This window comes from Camelus dromedarius, chromosome X (genome assembly GCF_036321535.1).
Source record: "Camelus dromedarius isolate mCamDro1 chromosome X, mCamDro1.pat, whole genome shotgun sequence".
Taxonomy (NCBI): Eukaryota; Metazoa; Chordata; class Mammalia; order Artiodactyla; family Camelidae; genus Camelus; species Camelus dromedarius.
The window spans coordinates 80,941,719-80,963,294 of record NC_087472.1 but is presented as its reverse complement, the minus strand read 5'-3'; the positions used below and the strand labels follow the sequence as shown (position 1 = coordinate 80,963,294).

Sequence of the window (21,576 nt, the reverse complement as noted above, 5' to 3'; positions counted from 1 at the left end):
GACAGGAAGGGGTGGGTGGTATCTTCCATGAATGAGCCACAGTGATGGGGGTATAGCAGTATACAGTGAGGGAATGGTAGCTTCCAGGATGAGATACTGTGGTTAGGAGGAGACAGGAAGCCATTGGTGTGATGATATCTTCCAGGAAGGAACTATAGTCCTTGGAGAGGGGAAATTACAGGAAGAATGGATGGTGTGAAGGGGTGGTATCATCAGGAATGAACTACAGTGATTGTGAGAGGAGACAGATAGGGTGAATGATGTGGGTGCAAGGTATCATGAAGAAATGAGCCATATCTGATGGGCTGTATGCACGGGATAGATGAGTGATTTGGGGGGTGGTGTCTTGAAGGAATAAGCCACAGGAGGGATTGGGGGGCGGTTGTTATCATCCAAGGATGAACTGGTTGTTGGGAGAGACAAGAAGAGTGGATGGTATCTTAAAGGAATGAGCCAGTTGATGGGAGATACAGGACTGATGGATGGTATTGAAGGATGATATATCTTCCACAAATGAGCACAGTGGATGAGTGGAGGTCAGACATGTGGATATGGGGAGGATATATGTCCCAGGAATGAATCACAATGAATTGTATAAAACAGGACAAATGGATGGTATGGGATTGGTTGGTATCTTACAGGAATGAGCCACAGTGTTGAAGTCAGGGGAGACAGGAAGGATGGATGATTTGGTGAATGGTATCTTTCAGGAATGAGCCATAGTGTATGGAGGAGATAGGAGATATGGTTGGTGAGGACGGTGATACGTTCCAGTAATGAGCCACAGTAGATGGGGGGAAAGGATGAAGGGGGAGGATGTGGGGAGTGGTTTCTTTCAAGAATGAGTTACAGTGGATGGGGACAGACTGGAAGGATGAATAGTTTTTTTTTTTTTACTTTTTTTTTAAACATTTTTTATTGATTTATAATCATTTTACAATGTTGTGTGGAATTCCAGGGTAGAGCACAATTTTTCAGTTATACATGAACATATATATATTCATTGTCACATTTTTTTTCTCTGTGAGCTACCATAAGATCTTATATATATTTCCCTGTGCTATGCAGTATAATCTTGTTTATCTATTCTACAATTTTGAAATCCCAGTCTATCCCTTCCCACCCTCCACCTCCTTGGCAACCACAAGTTTGTATTCTATGTCTATGAGTCTATTTCTGTTTTGTATTTATGCTTTGTTTGTGTTTTTTTTTTAAGATTCCACATATGAGTGATCTCATATGGTATTTTTCTTTCTCTTTCTGGCTTACTTCACTTAGAATAACATTCTCCAGGAGCATCCATGTTGCTGCAAATGGCATTATGTTGTTGGTTTTTATGGCTGAGTAGTATTCCATTGTATAAATATACCACAGCTTCTTTATCCAGTCATCTGTTGATGGACATTTAGGCTGTTTCCATGGAAGGATGAATAGTTGAGGCATGATATCTTCCAGTAATTAGCCACAAATAATGTTAGAGGATGTGAAGGTTGGATAGTGTGGGTGGGAAATATCTTTTTTTTCTAGTATGGATAACAGGGAACAGCTTATGAAGACTCTGAGATGGGGAGATTGGCATATTTTAGCAAAGAGTGGACAGTATGCCTGATCCATAAAGATGCCATGAGGAAGTGATGCAATGGGAATTTGGAGAATTTGTTGCGAGTCTGATGGTGCAAGATATATTTGTTGTATTCAGGATTTTTGCCTTTTGCCATAAACACCATTGAAGGATTTTAAGCAGAGTGTTTGGCTTTTTTTTTTTTTCATTTTGCACTGTTAAAAGACTTAATTGATTGTAACGTAGAGAAGGATCATAAGGGGATATAGTCAATATGAGAGGTAGGGATGACCAGGAGCAGCCACCATTGTTTTAACCTGAGTAAGGGACAGTGGTGGCCTGGACCAGGATGGGAGCAGTGGAGGTGGAAAGGAGAGGAAGTTTGTTCAAATAAATGAAAACAATATCCTTAATATCCCTGACAAGCATATTTACCCTTTAGACTGCACTGGGATTAGCATGTTTGGAGCTAACCCATCATTTCCTAAAAGCAAAGGAAAAGTTTATTTTCCCCAAGAGTTAAAATGTGCATTCCTTCTGAAATTGAGTCCATGAGTGTTTTTTTTTTCCCAAAAGCAATAGAAATGCTTTCTAACCATACGAAATTATGTTTTAAAAAGATAATGTGCTGTGAAGCATATGTGTCTTTACTCCTAACTGTTGCTCTTGTTCTGTGACCAGGACCGCTAGGCAGTTTGCATCTCTGTTTGTGAATATCAATGTGACCTCGGAGCCCCACGAGGTGTCTGCCCTGTGGTTCTTGTGGTACGTGAAGCAGTGTGGAGGCACCACTCGGATATTCTCGGTTACCAATGGAGGCCAGGTATGGAGTGTCCATTCTCATACTCATCTTCATTTGTGATTTCGCCCTCACCCAATACAGTGTCTTAGTAATTGCTTCTGTATTTTGCAACATAAGTGAATTTGCAACATGAATTTTTGAAATGATCACAAAAAACTTTGCTGAAAACCAAATTTCTCCTTTCCTTTTGTCATTCCTGAAAGTAAGTTCACAGCTAAAGAATGTTTCATTTTAAATTAATTGGGTTTGGAGAATTCAGTTCCTTCCTGTTGGAGGTACATAAAATTAGACTATGTAGGAGGAGCTAAATTACTAAAATCAACTAATTTCCAAAAAAATTCTAGTACTTGTAAAATTATTGTACTTAAAATCATCTCTGTTCCAGGTGTGAGACTTTTTTTGGTCCTGTTCCGTGTCTCAGAGTTATTATTTTATGTTAACCATTATAGAATGGAAGTGACTTCTTTTTTCTAATTCAAGTGATTGTCACTTTTTCAATAGTAAATTCTACACTTTGGCTTCTAAATTTCTGCTGCCCGTTAGCATTTGCCCAGCTTCTATACCACCTCCATTACTGCTGAATGAACTCATTTGGCTCATTGGTTGGACACACAGCAAACTAGTGATGAAGCCAGAATCCTTAATTCCCTGAATTTCCAGACTCTGAGATTCTTTGTTTCAAGGTTTTCCCTTATCAAAAGATAACGGGTATCTCTTTTCTGGTAATGGTATACCTTGATGGGATGAGGCTTAATTAGGAGCAGTTTACTTCTAACTTACCCTCTGTTTCATGTTTCATAGTATGAGGTGTAGAATCTTTGTCCACAAAGTGAATTATTCTTCTTGGGAGATCTCCAGAAGTCCCCAAGTTGTTCCTGTGGTCCCAAGAGCTATTGTCCATTTGACCCTTAACTTTAGCAAATGCAAGGCAGTTGCATTTTTAAGTGTCTTTACACTTAGAAATCCCACATTACTCCTTTTAACCTCTGTTTTACTTTTCGAGATATCTTGACTCATATTTTATATTTATATCTCTCATTCAGAGGAGCCAAGATACTTGTAGGCAAACTCCACATGACCTTTTGGAGGGCACAGTTCAGATTATGAATCTCAACCATTATCACAATATTTTTATAAAGAACTTAGATGTATCCTTTAGTTGTTTAGTTCAACAAATATTAGACATGAAGGAGTGGACAGTGAACAAGATGGAAATAGTTCATGGTCTTTCCACTATACTGAAATTCAAAATGACTCTTGGAAGACAGGTCAAATGATTAAATGATCCCAGTTTCAGGAGGAAGGACAGATCATGAATTAAGGTCTAAATTACTATGGGAATATTTTTATAAAGAACTTTGGTGGTACCATTTGAATAATAACCTGTTATTAAAGTGCAAAAATCACTATGTGGCTGTTGATGCAGGTTTTCCAGAGGAATGTGAGTGAGGTACCTAAATGTCAAATGTTGGCTGTGCCTCAGTCTACCTACATGTATTTCTAACCATTCAAAGAATCTTCTACAACAGGCTAAAAATATTCCCCTTGGTTCTTACAAAATGCACTGTATTAAGGCCTGATGTCAGATTAAGCTGGACCCATTTCCATGGTGAGTGTAGCAGATCGCAGTAGGGCCAAGCACTCATGGTCTTAGAGGGCTGCTCAAGGGAACTGTTTACAATGTCCGCAGGGACAGGCAGGCGCTCAGCCTTCACCCTTCTGCCCTCACAGTGAAACTTCCAGACATTTTTGCAAAATGTTCTCAACATCTGAGATTTAGATTCTTAGAACATCATTTGGTGATGACCAGATGAGCCTTAAGGACATCATGAGCCTGTTCTGCCTAGACAACCCTTGGCTGGGGCTTTAAGAAGCCAAGAGAACGCTGTGGCGGTGGGGAGGGTGTAGCTCAGGTGGTAGAGTGCTTTCTTAGCATCCACAAGGTCATGGGTTCAATCCCCAGTACCTCCTCTAAAAAAATAAGTAAATAAATAAGTAAACCTAATTACCTTCCCCCACAAAAAAAAAAAAAAAGAAAAAGAAAGAAAGAAACCAAGAGGACTCTGTCAGGACTTCTAAAACGACAAATGTGTCTGGAAAGCTGTGCTCCAAGGCCATTTTTACTGGCTATAAGCAGGATCTACAGAACCAGAGGGAGCACACAGCTCTTCTTAAAATTGTAGGTGTTTATGCCCGAGATGAAAATGAATTCTGTCTAGGCAAGAGATGTGCTTATGTGTACAAGGCAAAGAACAATACAGTAACTCCTGGCAGAAAACCAAACAAAACCAGAGTAACTGGGGACAGGTTAACTCTCGCTCATGGAAACAGTGGCATGGTTCTTGCCAAATTCCGAAGCAACCTTTGTACTAAGGCCACTGGACATAGAATCTGTGTGATGCCGTACCCCTTAAGGATTTTAAACTTACTGAAAAATAAATAAATAAAAGTGTGGACTTGTTCTCTTGTTAAAAAGAAAAGAAGAAAAGAAACCAAGAAGAGTTAGAAACATCTCAGTAAAACTAGAAAAGGTAATTTTAAAAAATCCCCTGGGAGAAGTACAGCACCTTCCCTGTCCCGGGGCTCTCTTGATGCACTGCGTTCTTGGGCATTTGAAACCCATGGACTTGCTGATGTTTTCATTCAGTCAGGGTGCCATGGGTACAGGAGAACCTTTATTCTGATTCTGTGATTTTATGAACTAGTAACAGCTCGTCGTCACCAGAAGCTGTGCAGAACAAGATGCTCGAGGTGTCTTGGTAGTCTTTGCCTCTGATGAGTTCTTCCAGCATTTAAGGGTGCGGAGGGTGGAGGGATAGCCTGTGACTTTCTGGAGGTTTTCTAATCAGTGGCAAATATGATTTTCTTTCCTTGAGCTTTTATAACATTTCCTTTCCCGCCTGCCTTTTCTGGTAGGAACGGAAGTTTGTAGGTGGATCTGGTCAAGTAAGCGAACGGATAATGCAACTGCTCGGGGACAGAGTGAAGCTGAGGTGTCCTGTCACCTTTGTTGACCAGTCAGGTGACAATATCACCATACGGACGCTGAATCATGAACTTTATGAGGTAATTCAGTTTAGTCCAAAGGAGCATATATTAAATAGGTCTTGTGTCTTCTGCAGCTTCTAACCAAATATAATCTAAGCAGTGGTGTAATGAATGCTGCCATGTTTCTGACTCAGTCTTCCAAATTTCAGCCTTGATTGATCTCCCTTGTTCTGTTTGGTTGCCTCACGGTGGCCTCATTTTGTACATTGTTCCTGCTCAGTGTCATTGAAAATGATGTGATGTTTCATGCCGTCTGTAAAGATTGTGACTCACATTTGAGATGGTATTTTGTGTCTGTGTGTTTTAGTGCCGATACGTAATTAGTGCCATCCCTCCAACTTTGACTGCCAAGATACACTTCAGACCACAACTTCCATCAGAGAGAAACCAGTTAATTCAGCGCCTTCCAATGGGAGCTATCATTAAGTGCATGATGTATTACAAGGAAGCCTTTTGGAAGAAGAAGGGTAGGTTGCACACACTCATGTTTAAATTGTGTTAAGTGACAGGACCACACTCTTTTAAGAACATTATCTACTCCATCCTGAACAGGAAAAAAAGATAAGTGTTTCAAATTGGTAGAGAAAGGATCAGAAGTCTCAATTTGTCCATCTCCTGATACCCCCTAGCCACACAAAATGACACCAAGAGCACATGCTAGCAGTGAGAGAGAAGGAAGAGGTCCCTCCAGTTGAGGGGCCACTATGGCCCTGGCTCCTGCACGAGCAGAGTGAGGCAAAGGAGCACTATGGAAAGAGCGCTGCTTCCAAGTCACATGTGCCTGGGCTTCACTTGCTTACTAGCTGTGTGGCCTCAGGTGTGACACTTCACTTCTCTCAGCATCAGCCTCTGTGTAAAATGGGAACAATGAGACCTACTGTCGGGGAGTTGTGAGGATTCAGTGAGGCAGGGTCTGGGCGGAGAGGGTGGCTGTGGTTGACATGCCTTCTGCTCATACTCAAAGGACCACTTCCCATCAATTCTTCCAGGTTTCATAGGGAGGGGTGATTCCCTCTAACACACCTCTCTCTTTCCCCATGGATTCCAGGACTCCAGAGCCATCTTACAATTTTAGTTATGCATTGATCATACCTGACCTTTATGCAGAAGGTCATTTTTTAATGTGTCTGGGTGAATAGACATCCTTATATTGTCAGTGTGTATATTTAATAGAAAATAACTTCTAGGGCTGTGTCAAAGACCAATAGTCTAAAATTTGCCTTTCTCTTAGCAAAATAGTTTCCTATATACATAAAAATGTCTCTCCTAAATCTCTGATGAGGTCAGCCTCACTTTTCTGTTGATTTTCTTCTGGTTAAGATTATTGTGGGTGTATGATCATTGAAGATGAGGAAGCTCCAATTTCAATAACCCTAGATGACACCAAGCCAGATGGATCGCTGCCTGCCATCATGGGGTAAGTTAGAACCAGGTGTTCTGCATTTTCCAAACTCTGCTGGTGTGTTGGTGTGCTTGCTGGCAGAGCATGTTGTTTTGGAGTTGAGCTCAAGCAATGATAAGTAACCCTACAGACAATCTATCATGTTTCCATGTGTTGAACACTGGGGAACCTTACTAAGTTCACACCACTTTGAACTCATGCTCATACATTTCTTTCCCCCATAAAACTTACATGTTGAGGACAGAGTGAAAAAAGCAGCAAGACAGGCAGTGTGGTGGACAACCCCCCCTAGGGCAGAAGGTTGACAGCCATTCTGGAATGAGAATGGTTTTATCCTGTAAAACCTTCCAAAGTTAGGGTTTCTGGGCTTTATTCTTTTCTCCATTCAAGACATCACCACATAGCAAACGTTAATATGTTCATTGTTACCCTGGGATGTAAGATGGATGACCATTGGGAAGTGCAGTTCAAAGTGGAGCCAGGCCTTGAGTGTGGGGCCCTTTTTCCAATAGGTCACTCCAAGCTAGCCTTCACCAAGGATGGCCCGGGGCATGGTTCTGTGTCTGGAAGAGAAGAGCTCTTTCCTTCTCCTCCCATCCCCTCACACAGCTGCTCTGCTGTCTGGGGACAAGGAGTCCAGAGAGGGGAGCAGGGCTCCCATGAAGGAATTGCCAAGGAGTGCCGTAGCCTCCCAGTTGCCATGCCTTTTAGTCTTCTTCAAAGCTGTACAAACAAAAGAGATATTTATTCTACCACATTTGCAATAAAAGAGCACAGGGTCCATAGCAGTTGAGTGACTTTTGGAGACCAGTGCTTTTCCCCTTCACCCATAGGAGAGTTGAGCTCATGTGCATTGCACCACTGAAGGGAAATGACAAAATCAGAAGGAGCAGACCCATGGCCCTAGGGACTTAGAAAGCAGGCTGTGCTACTGGCCTGCCAAGAGGACACTTTGTAACCAGTCCTCTGGCTGAAAAATATAAGAAATAACACCAGCCTCACAGTAAAGGGCAGGGGTTCATGACGTAATTACTACAGGAACATGGCGCCCTCTTCACCTCTAACCCCACTGGGCAAGAAGAGACAGAGATTGTTTGGGCAGTTTGTCATCACTTTCTATGTGCCAAAGAAAAGCAAGAGGTTGAGGTTGAGGTTTCAGGAGACTGTCAGTCAAGACCAATCCAACTGCAGATGAAAGAACATTGACATTCTTCTTACCCTGGGAGTTCAATTTTGTGGCATCTGCTCTTCTGGGCTTTTCCCAGCTTTATTAACAAGGACATGTATCACTGAAGCCTCCTAGATGGTAATGGAGTTATTTAGCTAGTTCCTAAAAAGTGATATTCTAATCTGTTTTATCTGGACAATTGCTTCCGCCCTGTTCTTGCCTTGCAGCTATATTGCCTTCACCCTGCTCTTTGCTCTGGGCAATGAACATCTTGAAGATAGGGGTGGTATAATTGCCCAGCACTGTTTGTTTATAACTAGTGCCTTTTGGAAACTAGAAAGGACCTTGTACTTTAAAGCTGCGAAATGTTCCCAGCCCAAAACAGGGTGCTTGATTTCCTCAATAAAACACCAAAGGAAGTTAAAAGAGAGTTGTCCATAGTTAGAATTAGATCAAAGAGGTTATTTCATTCTCAACTTGAGATTTGACAGAAATAGCCAAGAGCAACTGCCCTTTAGAAAAGGAACTGTAGAAAGCACAGATCTGAAAAGCTTTTCAGATAAATGATTGTCGTTCATCGCATATTGGTGATTTTCATTGAAATACTGCAAAAGTCTAAAATAATTGATTCTTGCATAAACCCCCCAATTTTTTTGATTTTTATTTTTTATTGAAGTAAATCGATTTACAGTGTTTCAGATGTACAAACCTAAAATTTAACTGAAATCATTATTAGCAAGCCGCAACATAAAGTGTTAGTTAAATCAAGCAAAATTATGACTCTATCCCGTAAAGTTCAGTAGTTCAAATTTCTTGAATAGTCCACAACTTCCTCTGAAATACTATTCTCTGGGTTAACACAGATACAGTTTGTATCTTTGCTTCCCAGAATGATCTCGAATAACAATTCTAAAGGAATTGCCAATCAAAGTGAGGGACAGTTTAATTGGGGGGACTGAGGGAGAGGACGAAATATCTGTTTTCAGCCCTTGCATTTTCAGTCCTGATCTACTTGTCTTTTTGATCTAGAGCAACAACAACAAAATACACTTTTAAAACTTCTTTTAGATGGAGAAATAATTTCATTGTCCTTTATCTCATTTGGATTTTTGAAAGCTTCCTAATAATAGCTTAACTAAGGATTTCTTGTCACAATTCAGTTCTTTAAAATATACATGCAATTCGTAATATCAACATAATAAATAGAATCTATTTGATTAAAGGGAAGCAGACAGATTATAACTGAGTTTGACTGAGTCACTGAATTTGAGGGCTGTGCTAGGCCAGTTTCCTGGGAAGCCTCCTTGGAGATGGAGATGCGGGTGCAGGAAGTTCATCGTGCAGTGCTCTAGGGAGCACTACCCATGGGGAAGGGAAAGAATCAGGGTTGGGCAGAGAGGGAGGCCTCAGCCATCCCATGGGAAGCTCTGGAGCTGGAATGGCCCTTCAGAGGGATCCTGCACTGAGGCCAGGGGGTGGGTCTCGGTACCCACTGCCCTCTGGAGCCAGCCATTCTGGGAAGGGGTGGGACCTTGAGCCAGGAGGTTCTCTGCAACAGAGTGCACTTGCTAGGGAAGGGTTCAGCTGTGAGCTGAGGGTAATGAGTGTTTGGTCCTGAAGAGGGATCTGGATGGCTCAGCATGGCATCCACTACAGGCATGGACTGATATTTGTTTTTCCAACTTTTAGCAAGTACTTGGCCAAAGGCAACAGTCATTACCAGGATAATCAGTTAATGCAACATTAATTCATCTAACACTCGATTTCCTACTGGATGCCAAGAACTGGGCTAAACGTTGGGGGTAAAATATTGAGTAGGAGGTGACCTGTCATTTAGGAGCCCACAGCCTAGCAGGGCTTTTGGACATAGGGGCAGCTGAAGACAGCATGGCATTTGCTCTGCTAGAGGGGAATAGTGGGCAAGTATGGGAGCGTTTATTAATGCCGAGTAGGTGGAGGCAAGAATGCTTGAAAAAGAAGAGGCAACTCTTCAGATAAACCATTGTCACATAATCATTCAAATGTCACCTCTTTCTCCAGCTTCATACTTGCTCGAAAAGCTGACCGCCTTGCTAAAGTCCATAAAGAAATACGGTAAGAATTTACATCTGAAACGTAAAGGGTTAGCTTTGTACTGAACTTGTTGCCCTAACAACTGTATAATAGCGTTATGAAAAACGCAGTAATTAATTAATATCCTCAAAATCCCAACAGATCATCTTTTTTGTATTCTTCTATGCCCCCTTGACTCAGTCCTTGCTCATATGCTTATAGGAATTTAGTTTTACGTATTTGTGTTCATTTTACAGTAGTTGAGAGGCAGGGTTTCCCAGTGAGATGGATGGAGAAAAATCATACAAAACGTTAGCTGTGAGAAGAAGCTTTAGAGGCCAAGTCCCAATCACTTTGCGAGACCATTATCCCTTTTCCAGGGTTCTCTGATGTACTTTTTCTAAAAAGCAAATCTATACATAAGTGTTCCAACTTGATTGTCTAGGACACAGCTCTGATGTTTGCTTCTCCCAAGAGCTTCCTAGTATAAAACAATTATCTCAGGACAATGGCTTTCTTCGTTCTCCCTTTTCTCTTTCTGTCTTGTTGTATTTGTTTTGCCTTGGATTCCTTGGTTCAAATAAACTCTTATCTGGAAACACTCATTAGGCTATTGGGGAACTGCCTCTGGAGATTTCTGGGCTTCCCTTCTTTCAGGTGGCCCTAAATCCTTTGTCAGCTTTTGAAGAGGGCCAACACACACACAAATGTATATTTCCATCTGCATTTAATTTAAAAATTAAGCAGCAAATCCACTAGCAGCTCTTTCTTTGAAAGTTACTTTGATGACTTTGCAAGTCAGGGAAGTGCCGCAGAAATTCCCACATTTGCACACGGATTTATTTATTCAAGCAAGCATGAAATTTGATGTCAGGAAGGGAACTACTTTAGTGTCCACCCATTCCTTCAACAGAGGAAGAATTTGGGGTCCAGTGATGAGAAATGATTTGTCCAAGGCTCCACAACCAGCTTGTCACAAAGTCAAGAATAGCGTCTAATGGGTCCTTTTTTTCATTATGCCACCCTAAGCTTGACATTTTCTTTTGGATTTCCTGCTTTCCCTCCTTATTAATAGCAAAATAAATACCAGCATGGATGTAGATATTTGGGTTATGATTCCACATAGTGGCTGAACTCAAAAATTTTTATAAGTCAAAACCCTTAGAACTCTGAATGTCATTGACTGAAGCAATGGTTCCCAGAACCAACTGCATCAAAATCAAAAGAATGTTTGGAAAATATATTTTTCCAAGGCTGAACTACATTGTAGGTTGATAAGATTTTAAGTTTCACTCTATATTAATAAAGATTTTATTACATGTACCAAAAATAAGTTAAGCATTTAATAATGATTAGGCTCTTCAGAAGATGATGTCAATACTTTTGTTTTCTAAGTGACTCCAAATGTCAGAATTATTTCTTGTAACACTCATGTGAAGTAGGTGAGACTCAGTCATCTAACTCATCATAGAGTAGGAAAGAGGGTACCATACTAGATTGAGGATGGATTTTGATTCAATCAATTGTGTTGAGCACTTAGTACAGGCAGGATGCTCAGGAGAACAAGCCCTCAGCCGTGCCATTAATTAGCTGAGTGATGTTGAACCAGTCTCTTCAGTGCTCTGAGTCTCAGCCTCCTCATGTCTGGAATGAGGAGCTTGGACTAGACACAGAGAGACAGACAGGTGGACAATAGTCTTGAGACTTCTAGTTCTGTCTTTCCTTTATCTTTATTGATCTGTAGTATGAACAGCTCCTTGAAGGAAACCAAACTTTGCCTGTCTGTACTGGAACTTAAATAGCCACCTAATGCTGTGTGACATCTCCTCAGGAGTGGCACTTTTCTGTCCCTTAAAACCTTCCATGGTAAAATGGTGTCAGTAGGCAACGTTTATAATCCCTCCTGCTCCTCTTGACTTCACGCTATATAGCCACGAGATAGAAATTCTGCGAGGTATAAAAATATTGTAAGCGTGAACATTTGGATTAATTTATAGTTATATTTTGTCCCACATTATTCAGAGAAATTGGAGACATGTTTTAAAAATATTTTCTAATATAATTGGCAACATTAAATTGTCATTCGTTTAAAATCTGTTTATTGCTAGGAAGTATAACCTTCCTTTCTTTCCCTCCTCCCTGCCAAAATTTTTTTTTTGGCCATTTCTCTCTTTAGCTTTTCATGCTTATCTTACAGATTTGAATTTAACGCTTTGCCACATTTTTAAGCACATTTTTTCCAATTGCTTGTTAGCCTGTAACAAATAGTTTGGAGCACTTTCAATATTTAAACTATATAAAGACTAAAGAAGGTAAATACCTTAAGTATATAACTGGATCAGTGTGATGAACCTGTTCAAACAAATCCTGAAAGAAAACCATTCATTTCTAAAATGGGGGATTTTAGTAAATTAGAACTTTTTAGTTTCACCATGAGTGGTTGTGAGTGTAAAATGTATCTGTTTCAAGAAGTGCTTAGATCAATTAAGCTATTGATTTTTAAGATATAATATGTGCCACGTTCTGTGCTAGTCATTTACATAATGAATTATAAGGGTAACCAAAGACTGTTTGAGGTAACATCTCAGGGCACATCGTGCCCACTCCTCCAGATACCCTTTGGAGTACTGTGTCCACAGGCCGTCCTGTCAAGGGACAGATTACTAGCCTGGAATGACCATAGGCCTCTCCTGGTAGAGCATATTTTATGTTATGTTTAAAGGATTAAATGAGCTTTATGTGTTTGTAGATGTTTAAGACATAAGTATAGGATAGTTAAAAGACAGCATCATACTTACTATATAAAAGGGGTTATTTTAGAATTCTAGAAAAGTGGCTTAGAATCAGTTCCTAAAACTGAATTTAATTTAATTTCATTCTCCCCATTTGAATCTTGAATTGATACAGTTTTGGGTAGTGAAAGAGGTAAAAAGTAAAAGAGAAGAAAAATTCTGTTGAATCCTCAAATCAAATGACTGTATTGAGAAAAAGAGGGTTAATTTAAGTGCAAAGATTGCTGGGACTGTTTATTTTGTGGAGTTATAGAAGGCCATTGATTTTAATTTTTCCCTTAATAAATCTGGTTCATTGGCAAGAGCCCTGAAACTCATTGTCTTTATTCTATACTCATCAGTTATTGCTTCTTTAACCTGTTTTTGTTCTTTTCTATAGGAAAAGGAAAATCTGTGAACTGTATGCCAAAGTGCTAGGATCCCAAGAAGCATTACAAGTAAGAAATCCCCGACTTTAATCCCCAACAGGTTCTGCTCTGTTTGTTCTAAGTGGTAAAGCAAAGAAGATTCTGGTTTCCTGACAGTCTTATGAAGAGAGCATAAAGGGATATGCTTACTGGAGGATTACCTTCAGCAGTCACAAAAGACCATTAAAAGCTGCTGTCAGTGCTTGCAACTTCTGATGCAGCAGTTCCTTGGGCTGTTTAAATGTTCACTGGGTAACGGGCAGCCAGTTGTAACGAGAGCCTGGAGCTGCAGATATCTCCAGGGTGGGTGAGATCAGTTCCCCGAACGGAGGGCCTGCCCTCTTGTCAATGTCAACTGACTGCTGCAAAGTAGAATCGCAGCTACATCATCATTTGTTGGCGAAGGCACAGTAGTATATACTTGATAAGATAGACCGAATCTCGACTCTCTGCCCAGGTTAAAGTCATACTAATTTGTTTTTCCATCTGCAGACTCAATTCACAGTTCATTTAGGAATTTCAGTGCTTTCAATCCACCAGTGAAAGCAATTATGAGAATGAAATTCTTTTTGAAGACCCTACCGGATAGCTGGGGGCTCTTTCAGGGGATTATCTCTGAACTGTTCAAAGAAGAAACTTGCAGAGTGTGTTAGGGAAATCGGAGAAGGTTCTCTCATGTCCCTTGGGAAACTTTTTTTTATCTTTGTGTACCCTTTTTAGCACTATTCCCATCATTCACATTTTCAGCTTAGAGAAGTGGTTCTGAAAAAAAGCCTTTCTTAGATACTATGCTTTTCTCCTACCTCCTCCCTTCTACCCTTTTTTTTCCAGCAGTAATGCCTTGGTAGATGGGGAAGTAAAGTCTATTATTTAGAAAATGCAGAGATTCGAGCAGACCTTTCCAGAACCTGATTGTTGATGGGGTCTTAAAATGAAAGACTTCAGAATCTGTGTGGAGATGCCCTATCTTCCAGATATTGGAATACTTCGTGTCTCTCTTAGGCAAGAGGTTGAGAAAGTCAAAGTAGACACATTTTGTCAGTTGGTACCCAGCAAAAAGCCATTTACTTGCTACTGTCGTGTTTCCCCTTAAGTTGGAAAAAGAGGGCTGCTTTTTTTTTTAAGTAAACTTTTTGTTAAAAAATGATAGAGCCTTTATTGTTGACTGGCAGCATTTCAGTTTTGTCTTCCCTTTGAAATATCCTCCCCACTGAACTGCAGCCGGTGCACTATGAAGAGAAGAACTGGTGTGAGGAGCAGTACTCCGGAGGCTGTTACACCGCCTACTTCCCCCCGGGGATCATGACTCAGTACGGAAGGTACTATCTAGACCCTCTACCGACTGATGCAAGATGTGCCCCGAACTTAACAAAGAAAGAAAGTAGATAAGCAAAGCTCAACGGGAATTTTAGAAAGAAGAATCAGCATTCCTATTTCTAATGTCCCAGGTAGTCAGTTTGTAGATTTCTGGATGTCCATAGGAAAATAAGTCCATCTGTACATAGAACAAACAGGAGCTGACATCACACAGAACAATCGCAGAACACTGGTGAGGACTTCAGATGTCAACAGTACATGTGAGAATTCTGCAAGCTGCAGTGTCCTCCTGGGGGCCTCCTGGGGTCAACTGAACATTTAGTCTCACAACTATCCTAGGCTCTTGGGCACCATTCTGCATAGAAGGACATGGGCTAAACGTGTCTTGCCAGCAGAGCAGTATCAGACATTCCTCTTCACGGAGAAGCACCCTCACTGTATACGGCTCAGGTGTGAGGAGGTGATATACACACAGAGTGGGAGAATTCACCTAAGCCTAGAGCCCCATGCCTCATAGGAGCCACTGTCTCTTATAACGGCCTCATAGGTAGCGTCCAGGGTCCCCGCAAAGGCCATGCCCAGTTACAAGGGGCACCACATGCAAGAAAGCCCAAAGTTATAGACTCCTACCAGAAATTTACAATTCATGACAGTTTTCCCAGCCCAGGTACAATTTACCAATGTGAGTGTGGAAGGGAGCCATTTTTACCACAAGCAGTGTTGCCTGGTAAGATACATGATGTTATACCTTCATCAGGTTTCTAGAGAAATAGAACTAGAAAGTTAACTCAAGGCCATGTTTGTCCACAGAGAAGGAAGAAGGGTTTGTTAACCTTTTTCTTACAAGAGCTTTTTGTTGGTTTTTTCTTAATTAAGCAATGATTTTAGATCAGTTTTAGGTTTCTGCAAGAATCAATCATTTTAGACTTGTGCAGTATTTCAGTGAAAGTCATTAATATCTGATGATTAAATATTTCATGGGAAAACCTATTTAGGTCTTGGGTGCTTTTTACAACTCCTTTACCTAAGGGAGGTTAGTGTTGGCTATTTCTGTTACATGTCAAGTTGAGAATGAATAGCCTTTGTTAGTGATAACAGTATTGATTAAATGGAGTTGTTCTGGAGTCAAAGGAGAAGTCTGGAAGATGGGACTAGGAGCAGGAACAGATGAAGTCAAAGATTCCTGAGTTGGAAAAAGGCATGACAGTGGGTTGAGGTGAAGGCCTTCAGGGTGGAGGTATGCAGTTTAGGAGATTTCATGGAAGTGGCTGCAGATGTGGCAGGGGTCAAAGCCAACAGGGTAGGAGGGGACAGTTGCTCATTGAGCCCAGCCCTTCCATGGTTCTCCCCACCAAGACCTCTTCATATGAAAGGCCCATTCCACTACCCTCCATCAGTCTCCAGATAAACCCAGGGAAGCTAACTGTACAGAGGTTGTTTTTTAAGGAGACAGATGATCAATCTCTCAAATTTCTCCTTTGCTGGAAATCAGTTACTCTCTCTGTCTTCCCATTCACCACCACGGTTCCTCCCAACACCCTGGGGGTACGTGCATGGCTGGGGTCTTCAGTTAGATGTGATCTCATGAAGAAGTCGGCCCTAAGAAAGACCTTGGGTAGCAGAACAGACTGCAAACAGGAAACACACAGCAAATAAATCTAAGTGTGGATTTAATGCATGTTCTTAGAGTCTATTTCCGGCCGGCTAGAAAAAGGTTAACATCATCTTTAGTGACTGATGATCTGGCAGCCTGACTCTGTGACTTGAAAGTTCAGATCCTTGGGTGCAGGCCCAGGAAACAGGGAGGAGCATTTCACCTTTGGCTGAGTGGCATGGGAGTTTTGGAAACAATTTGAGTTTCTTTTGCGGGGTAAGTGAGGGCAGCGATTGGCTCATTTATCCTCAGCACCTTCCTAGTTAACTCTGTGTGACCTCTCTGTTTCCTTGAAGGGTGATTCGCCAGCCAGTAGGCAGAATTTACTTTGCTGGCACGGAGACTGCCACACAATGGAGCGGTTACATGGAAGGAGCAGTAGAGGCCGGGGAACGGGCAGCTAGAGAGGTAAGAGGAGAAGCCGAGTCCCCCTCCCTCCCGAGTCCAGCACCATATTGGGCATCTGGTCTTTCTAGATCTTGACACTGATCATCTATATGTCCACTTCTCTGCCCCTCACTCCACTCCTGAGGCTTATCTGTGGCCAGCAGAGCCTTGAATCTGTTCAAACTACAGAACCTCACTTCATAATACCATGGCCACTTTCTTTCAGATCTTGAATGCTCTGGGGAAGGTGTCAAAGCAAGACATATGGGTCAAAGAACCAGAATCATCGGTGAGTTCGGTGGCTCCCTCTCCATAGACCAGTAATTGCATGTAGAAATCTCTCATCTTCTAGCCTCTAATGTAATTGTAGTTGCCACCTCCAGGGCAGAGCCATGTCCTGATTTTACAGATATGTTTTGTCCCACCTTGTCTGTGCAAGAGTTTTCTGCTACTGAGCTCTGTTCTTTCATCCAGGATGTTCCAGCTGTAGAAATCACCCACACCTTCTGGGAGAGAAACCTGCCGTCCGTGTCAGGCCTGCTGAAGATCATCGGGTTTTCCACATCCATAACCGCTCTGTGCTTTTTGGCGTACAGATTCAGGCCGCTGAGCCGATCCTGAAGTTTCGGCTTCGTGCTGTCTGCTTACTCTTTCCCAGCACCATCAAAAGCAAAACCTTGACAAGTGTAATGGCTGTGTCATCGGATCATCTTTAAATGCGCTGATTTAACCCTTTAGTTTAATCTCCATCAGTGGATCACTTCATTAATTTCAGTAAGATCAAGTTCCATCAAGTGATTTGTCTGTAGACCACCTCGTGTTGATTGGTAGAAAATAACCTTGTGATCAGTTCCTTAACTTCAAAAAGTTAAAGTTGACGTGCTCATAAGAAACAGTTTCTGTGTCCTGTTTTTCTCCCCTTTAACACAAAACACCAGACAATCGCAGAAATGCAGCATTTAACTTTCTCTCTGTGGAGGTTGAGTTGGTTGAGGCCCAGCCTGTGTGACTGGCCCTTTAAGTCCTTAGCAAAGGGTGAAGTGTAGGCCCAGAGCTCGGGGGCTTACAGTTTCCTGGGGTGAGCAACTCCCACTTAGGATGAGCGAATAGCAAAGGAAAGGATTAGACGTAGGATTCAGGCCCTCAGACCAGTGAGGGGACCATATCTTGTGGGCTGCTGTGTCAGGCCTCTCCTGACCACTTCTAATTCCTGTGACGTTTCCAGACATCTAGTCTTCATGCTAGTTTCTTTGTCTTTTTCCTCTTTTTCTTCTTAAAGAGGACAGCGTTTACCAAGGTCCAATGTTTAAATTGACTCGCTGTGACTTTTGTGTAGCTCCTCAGGTGAGCAGAGTAAAATAGTGGCAAGACTGTCCCCCAGGAGGCCTCCCTGATTAGCTCCAAATGAGACCAAAGGCAGTCGGCTTCTTCTCATTCTCCTAGAAGGTGGCTAGACATCACTTCATTCATTGTTGATGATAACATTCTCTGCCAGTTTCCGGAAAGTGGTATTTTCCTTTTTTCAAGTAGACTCTGGCTGAAGGCCCCAAGTGGCATATATTTTTTTCTCTTTCCCTATGGCCATTGTAAAGCAGATTTGTTAACTTAAATATGTCTTCAATGTGGTTACCTTAGAGTGAATATCGTCATGCCAGTTTCTCTCTAATAAGTGCTAAAATACACATGACAAATTTCTAATTGTTCTTTCTTAAGACTATCAAATACAGAAAGGAAATTAGGCCTCTTATTATAACCTCACTTGCTTTAGTTATTTTATAAAAGACATGAAATTGAGTGATCTTATATGTGAAAACTAAATTCTCTGTCTTAGGAGAAATGTGGGCTCAGAATAGTGCTCACCTCTTGTCTTTCCCCTTTTAAAACCTGTCAGATTTTTTAAAGCCCCTTTCAGAGGTTTCAGCCATGAAGTACTTGTTTTTTTTTCATACAGTTAATCTGGGAAAAATCAACACAAATGTGATCAAATAAAGCAGTTGAGAAGATTCCATGGCCTCAGTTACCCAGGTGGTAGATACCCAGTAATACCTTATCCCACAACATGGATGAATGAGGCATTTCATTTTAAATGCGGCTTCCAGATAGCTGAAGCTTTTTATTTTATGTGCCCCAATTTTTAGATAAATAAAAATGTTGATGGGCCTGTTTCCACATGGTATTACATAAGAAGCTAGATTCAAATTCACTTTTTTATTAATCAAGTCAATCATTATGCACCTTGATTATCTTATACTTTTATAATAGAGCATACCATTTATAACAGTGATACCATTGTCTTTGCTCCTGGACTGAATGTCACACGATTGTTTTATAGCTGGTGAGCCTACTGCTGCTTCCTTCTCCCATGTTCAGTATTTTATTTCATAGCCTTGTTATCTCCATTATCTCCCAATAACAACTTAATCTGCTATTTTTTTATTCAATGGGAATTAAAGATTGCCAGAGGAACCAACCCCAGTTTATTACATAATTAACCTTAATCTTATCTTAAATCCAAAATGAAGTCCTAAGAGCAAAGAGCGGGATCTTTCTGCCACTCTTCACCTTGCAGTTGAAAAGCATTCTAGCTGACTTAGGCATTTGGGTGTTATCTTGGACATGCTCCGGTACATAAGAAGTTGCTGTATTTTATACCAAACTGCTTTGAGAAATCACATCCCTGATCTGTTTCAGTTGTTTCTGTTTGCTTACTGATTAACTCAGTTCTGACACACCTTTTGGGAAATGCTGACTTAAACTTACTTGGCAACAGTTTTAACAGTCTATTAAGCTACAGATTGAGTATCCAAAATGAATACTAGCCCAAATGTGCCTAGACATGAACTTGGAGCTGAGAACTCTACATGAGGTGGTCCAACACCAAGATGCCCTAGGTCTTCCCTTCCACCCAGAAAAACACGAGTTAGTTTATGCTGCTGATAGAGCCTGGCCCTACAAGGACATCTGCTTCACAGTTTTGAAGGCCGAAGTGCCCTTGGTCCATAGCAAGGTTGAAAATGAGATTTAAAAAGTTAATCTCTTTGTCACCACTGTTAAATAAGGACTTATACTTGCCTGGAGAAAGAAAATATCGAAGGACCGTGAACTATGTTTAGTTTATGAACTTGGTGCCTAATGTTCTGTCTGAAACGTGCCCCAGTGCTACATGTGTGCATATGTGTTGCCACTGAAGTACGATTTTGCCTGTGTGGTACTGTTTTATTAATAAAGTGCACTGTCACCCCTGATTCAGACCTGGCTCCTCTATTGAGGTGATGGTTCGAAGATTAAATGGCTTCTTGCAGCAGGAGGTCACAGTGAGGCATTGTCCATGGAGGATGGGCTTAAAAAGCCACTTGGTATTGACTCGAAATTCTCAAAGTTCTGTTTGACATGTTTTTTCAAGTTTTCCTGGGTGCTGATTAAAGGCTAGAATATTGTCTGCCTGACTGGGCCACAGAAGATGTGAAATTTGATCAAAGCTTTCTCACCAAATTAGCTTATGAGTCCTTGAACAGATCACTTTGGTTCTCTGCCTCAGTCTCCCCATCTGGAAAAGGGTAGATGCACTTGATGACTCCTAAGGATTCTATTTACGGCAGCATGATGTGATTTATGCATTTGTGGCCAGCACTCTATCTGTGTTTGCTTGTCAGTAAGGCAGGGGCGAGTCACTCCACCTTTCTGTATCTTGGTTCGCTCCTTGTCTTAGGTTGGGTTTCCTGGAAACAGACTTAGATGCAGGGTCAAGGCAGAAAATTTATCAGGGATGGCTCTTAAGAAACACGCATAAGGGGGTGAGGCGGGCAGGCTTGGGCAGGAGTGGACCTACAAAGCAGTTGCAGCCGAGGCCTCAGCAGATACTAAGGGGGAGCTGGGAAGGCCCTTCAGAATTGTCCCCCATGGAGGCCAGGGGGTCTGGCCTCTATATCCCTTCATGAGATGCCCTCTGGGAAGGAGTGTTACCTTGGGTGAGGAACTGCAGCTGTGAACTGAGATCAGTCTGAATTCCCAGCAGCTGGGGAGTCCAGGGAGGGGCCCCTATACTATCCACTTCACACCCTCCAAAAATACAGAGTTGCACTTTGTCATGTAAAAGATGTCATGGACTTGAGCTTTGGTTTTACAGATAAAATGGAGCTATCTCTAAACCTATCCCTGTTAGATAAGGAAACTGCTTTTAGAAGGTTGTATTTCTGCACTATTCTTTATGTGGAAGAAAAAAAAGTCCACATTGGAAGCTACTCTGGAAATGGAAATCATTTCTCTGTCTCATGAAGGAACCCTCTCTACAGGTTACTAATAAGAAGATTAAAGGAGGTGAGGGGAAATGTGCATTTACAAACAGGAGTCCCAGATCCAATTTCTTCATGAATCAGGCAACTAAAAATGAACAGCAGAAGGCATGAGACATTAGGGAGTAGCAGGGACTGTGGCTGACCTGGGAAGTATCTGCCCCTCAGAAGAACATTTATATTCAGATTCCTTTAAGAGATTCCTAATCAAGCAAAACACATATGAAGGCTTTGCTCACGTGTCCAAATTGTTCTCAAGTCTCTAATAAATAAATGCAAGTTTTGGTTTTACATCACATAAATGACAAATTCTTTTGGATGCCTTTGATTTTCTGAGAAAGGAGTACCAAAACCAGCAACCATTTTGTAAAACTACCAGGAGCAGATAAGAAAGGCCTGGTTAAGGGCAAAAAAACAGGGTGGGTGGGAGGCAGAAAAAAGCCTTCTTAGACCAGAAATCTCTCTCACGAAAGAGCCATTCCAGCAGCCCTTCCCCAGGCAATGCTTATCTCCGGCTGTGTCAGCATCATGATTGATAGGAGCAGTGCCAAACTTTATTGGAAAGCCTGCACCCTCACTCGAAGATAGAAATCGTTGCTCTTTTGTTAGCATTTCATCTCAGCAGCACGTCAACATTGAATGGATTAACTTTTTAAAGCCATATTGCCCCCCTTTACACAGAGGTGATGTTAAA

General features: G+C 41.5%; 2 protein-coding genes across 2 annotated transcripts in view; both read left to right on the top strand.

Annotated features, from left to right (window-relative positions):
• Positions 1-19,835, top strand: part of LOC105085263 (amine oxidase [flavin-containing] A) — a 71,327-nt gene extending 51,492 nt beyond the window's left edge. The window contains exons 6-15 of the mRNA XM_010975502.3: positions 2,243-2,384; positions 5,280-5,429; positions 5,719-5,878; positions 6,732-6,828; positions 10,022-10,075; positions 13,205-13,262; positions 14,454-14,551; positions 16,500-16,611; positions 16,817-16,879; positions 17,065-19,835. Of these exons, the coding sequence (XP_010973804.2) occupies positions 2,243-2,384; positions 5,280-5,429; positions 5,719-5,878; positions 6,732-6,828; positions 10,022-10,075; positions 13,205-13,262; positions 14,454-14,551; positions 16,500-16,611; positions 16,817-16,879; positions 17,065-17,211 (1,081 nt within the window). The 3' untranslated portion in view covers positions 17,212-19,835. The remainder of the gene's footprint in view (positions 1-2,242; positions 2,385-5,279; positions 5,430-5,718; positions 5,879-6,731; positions 6,829-10,021; positions 10,076-13,204; positions 13,263-14,453; positions 14,552-16,499; positions 16,612-16,816; positions 16,880-17,064) is intronic.
• LOC116150874 (large ribosomal subunit protein eL33-like) lies at positions 4,387-5,269 on the top strand (the record flags this gene model as incomplete). The annotated part of the gene is made up of 1 exon (XM_064482862.1): positions 4,387-5,269. A coding segment is annotated over one exon (420 nt), but the record flags the coding sequence as incomplete, so codon positions are not given.
• Positions 19,836-21,576: the final 1,741 nt, after the last annotated feature.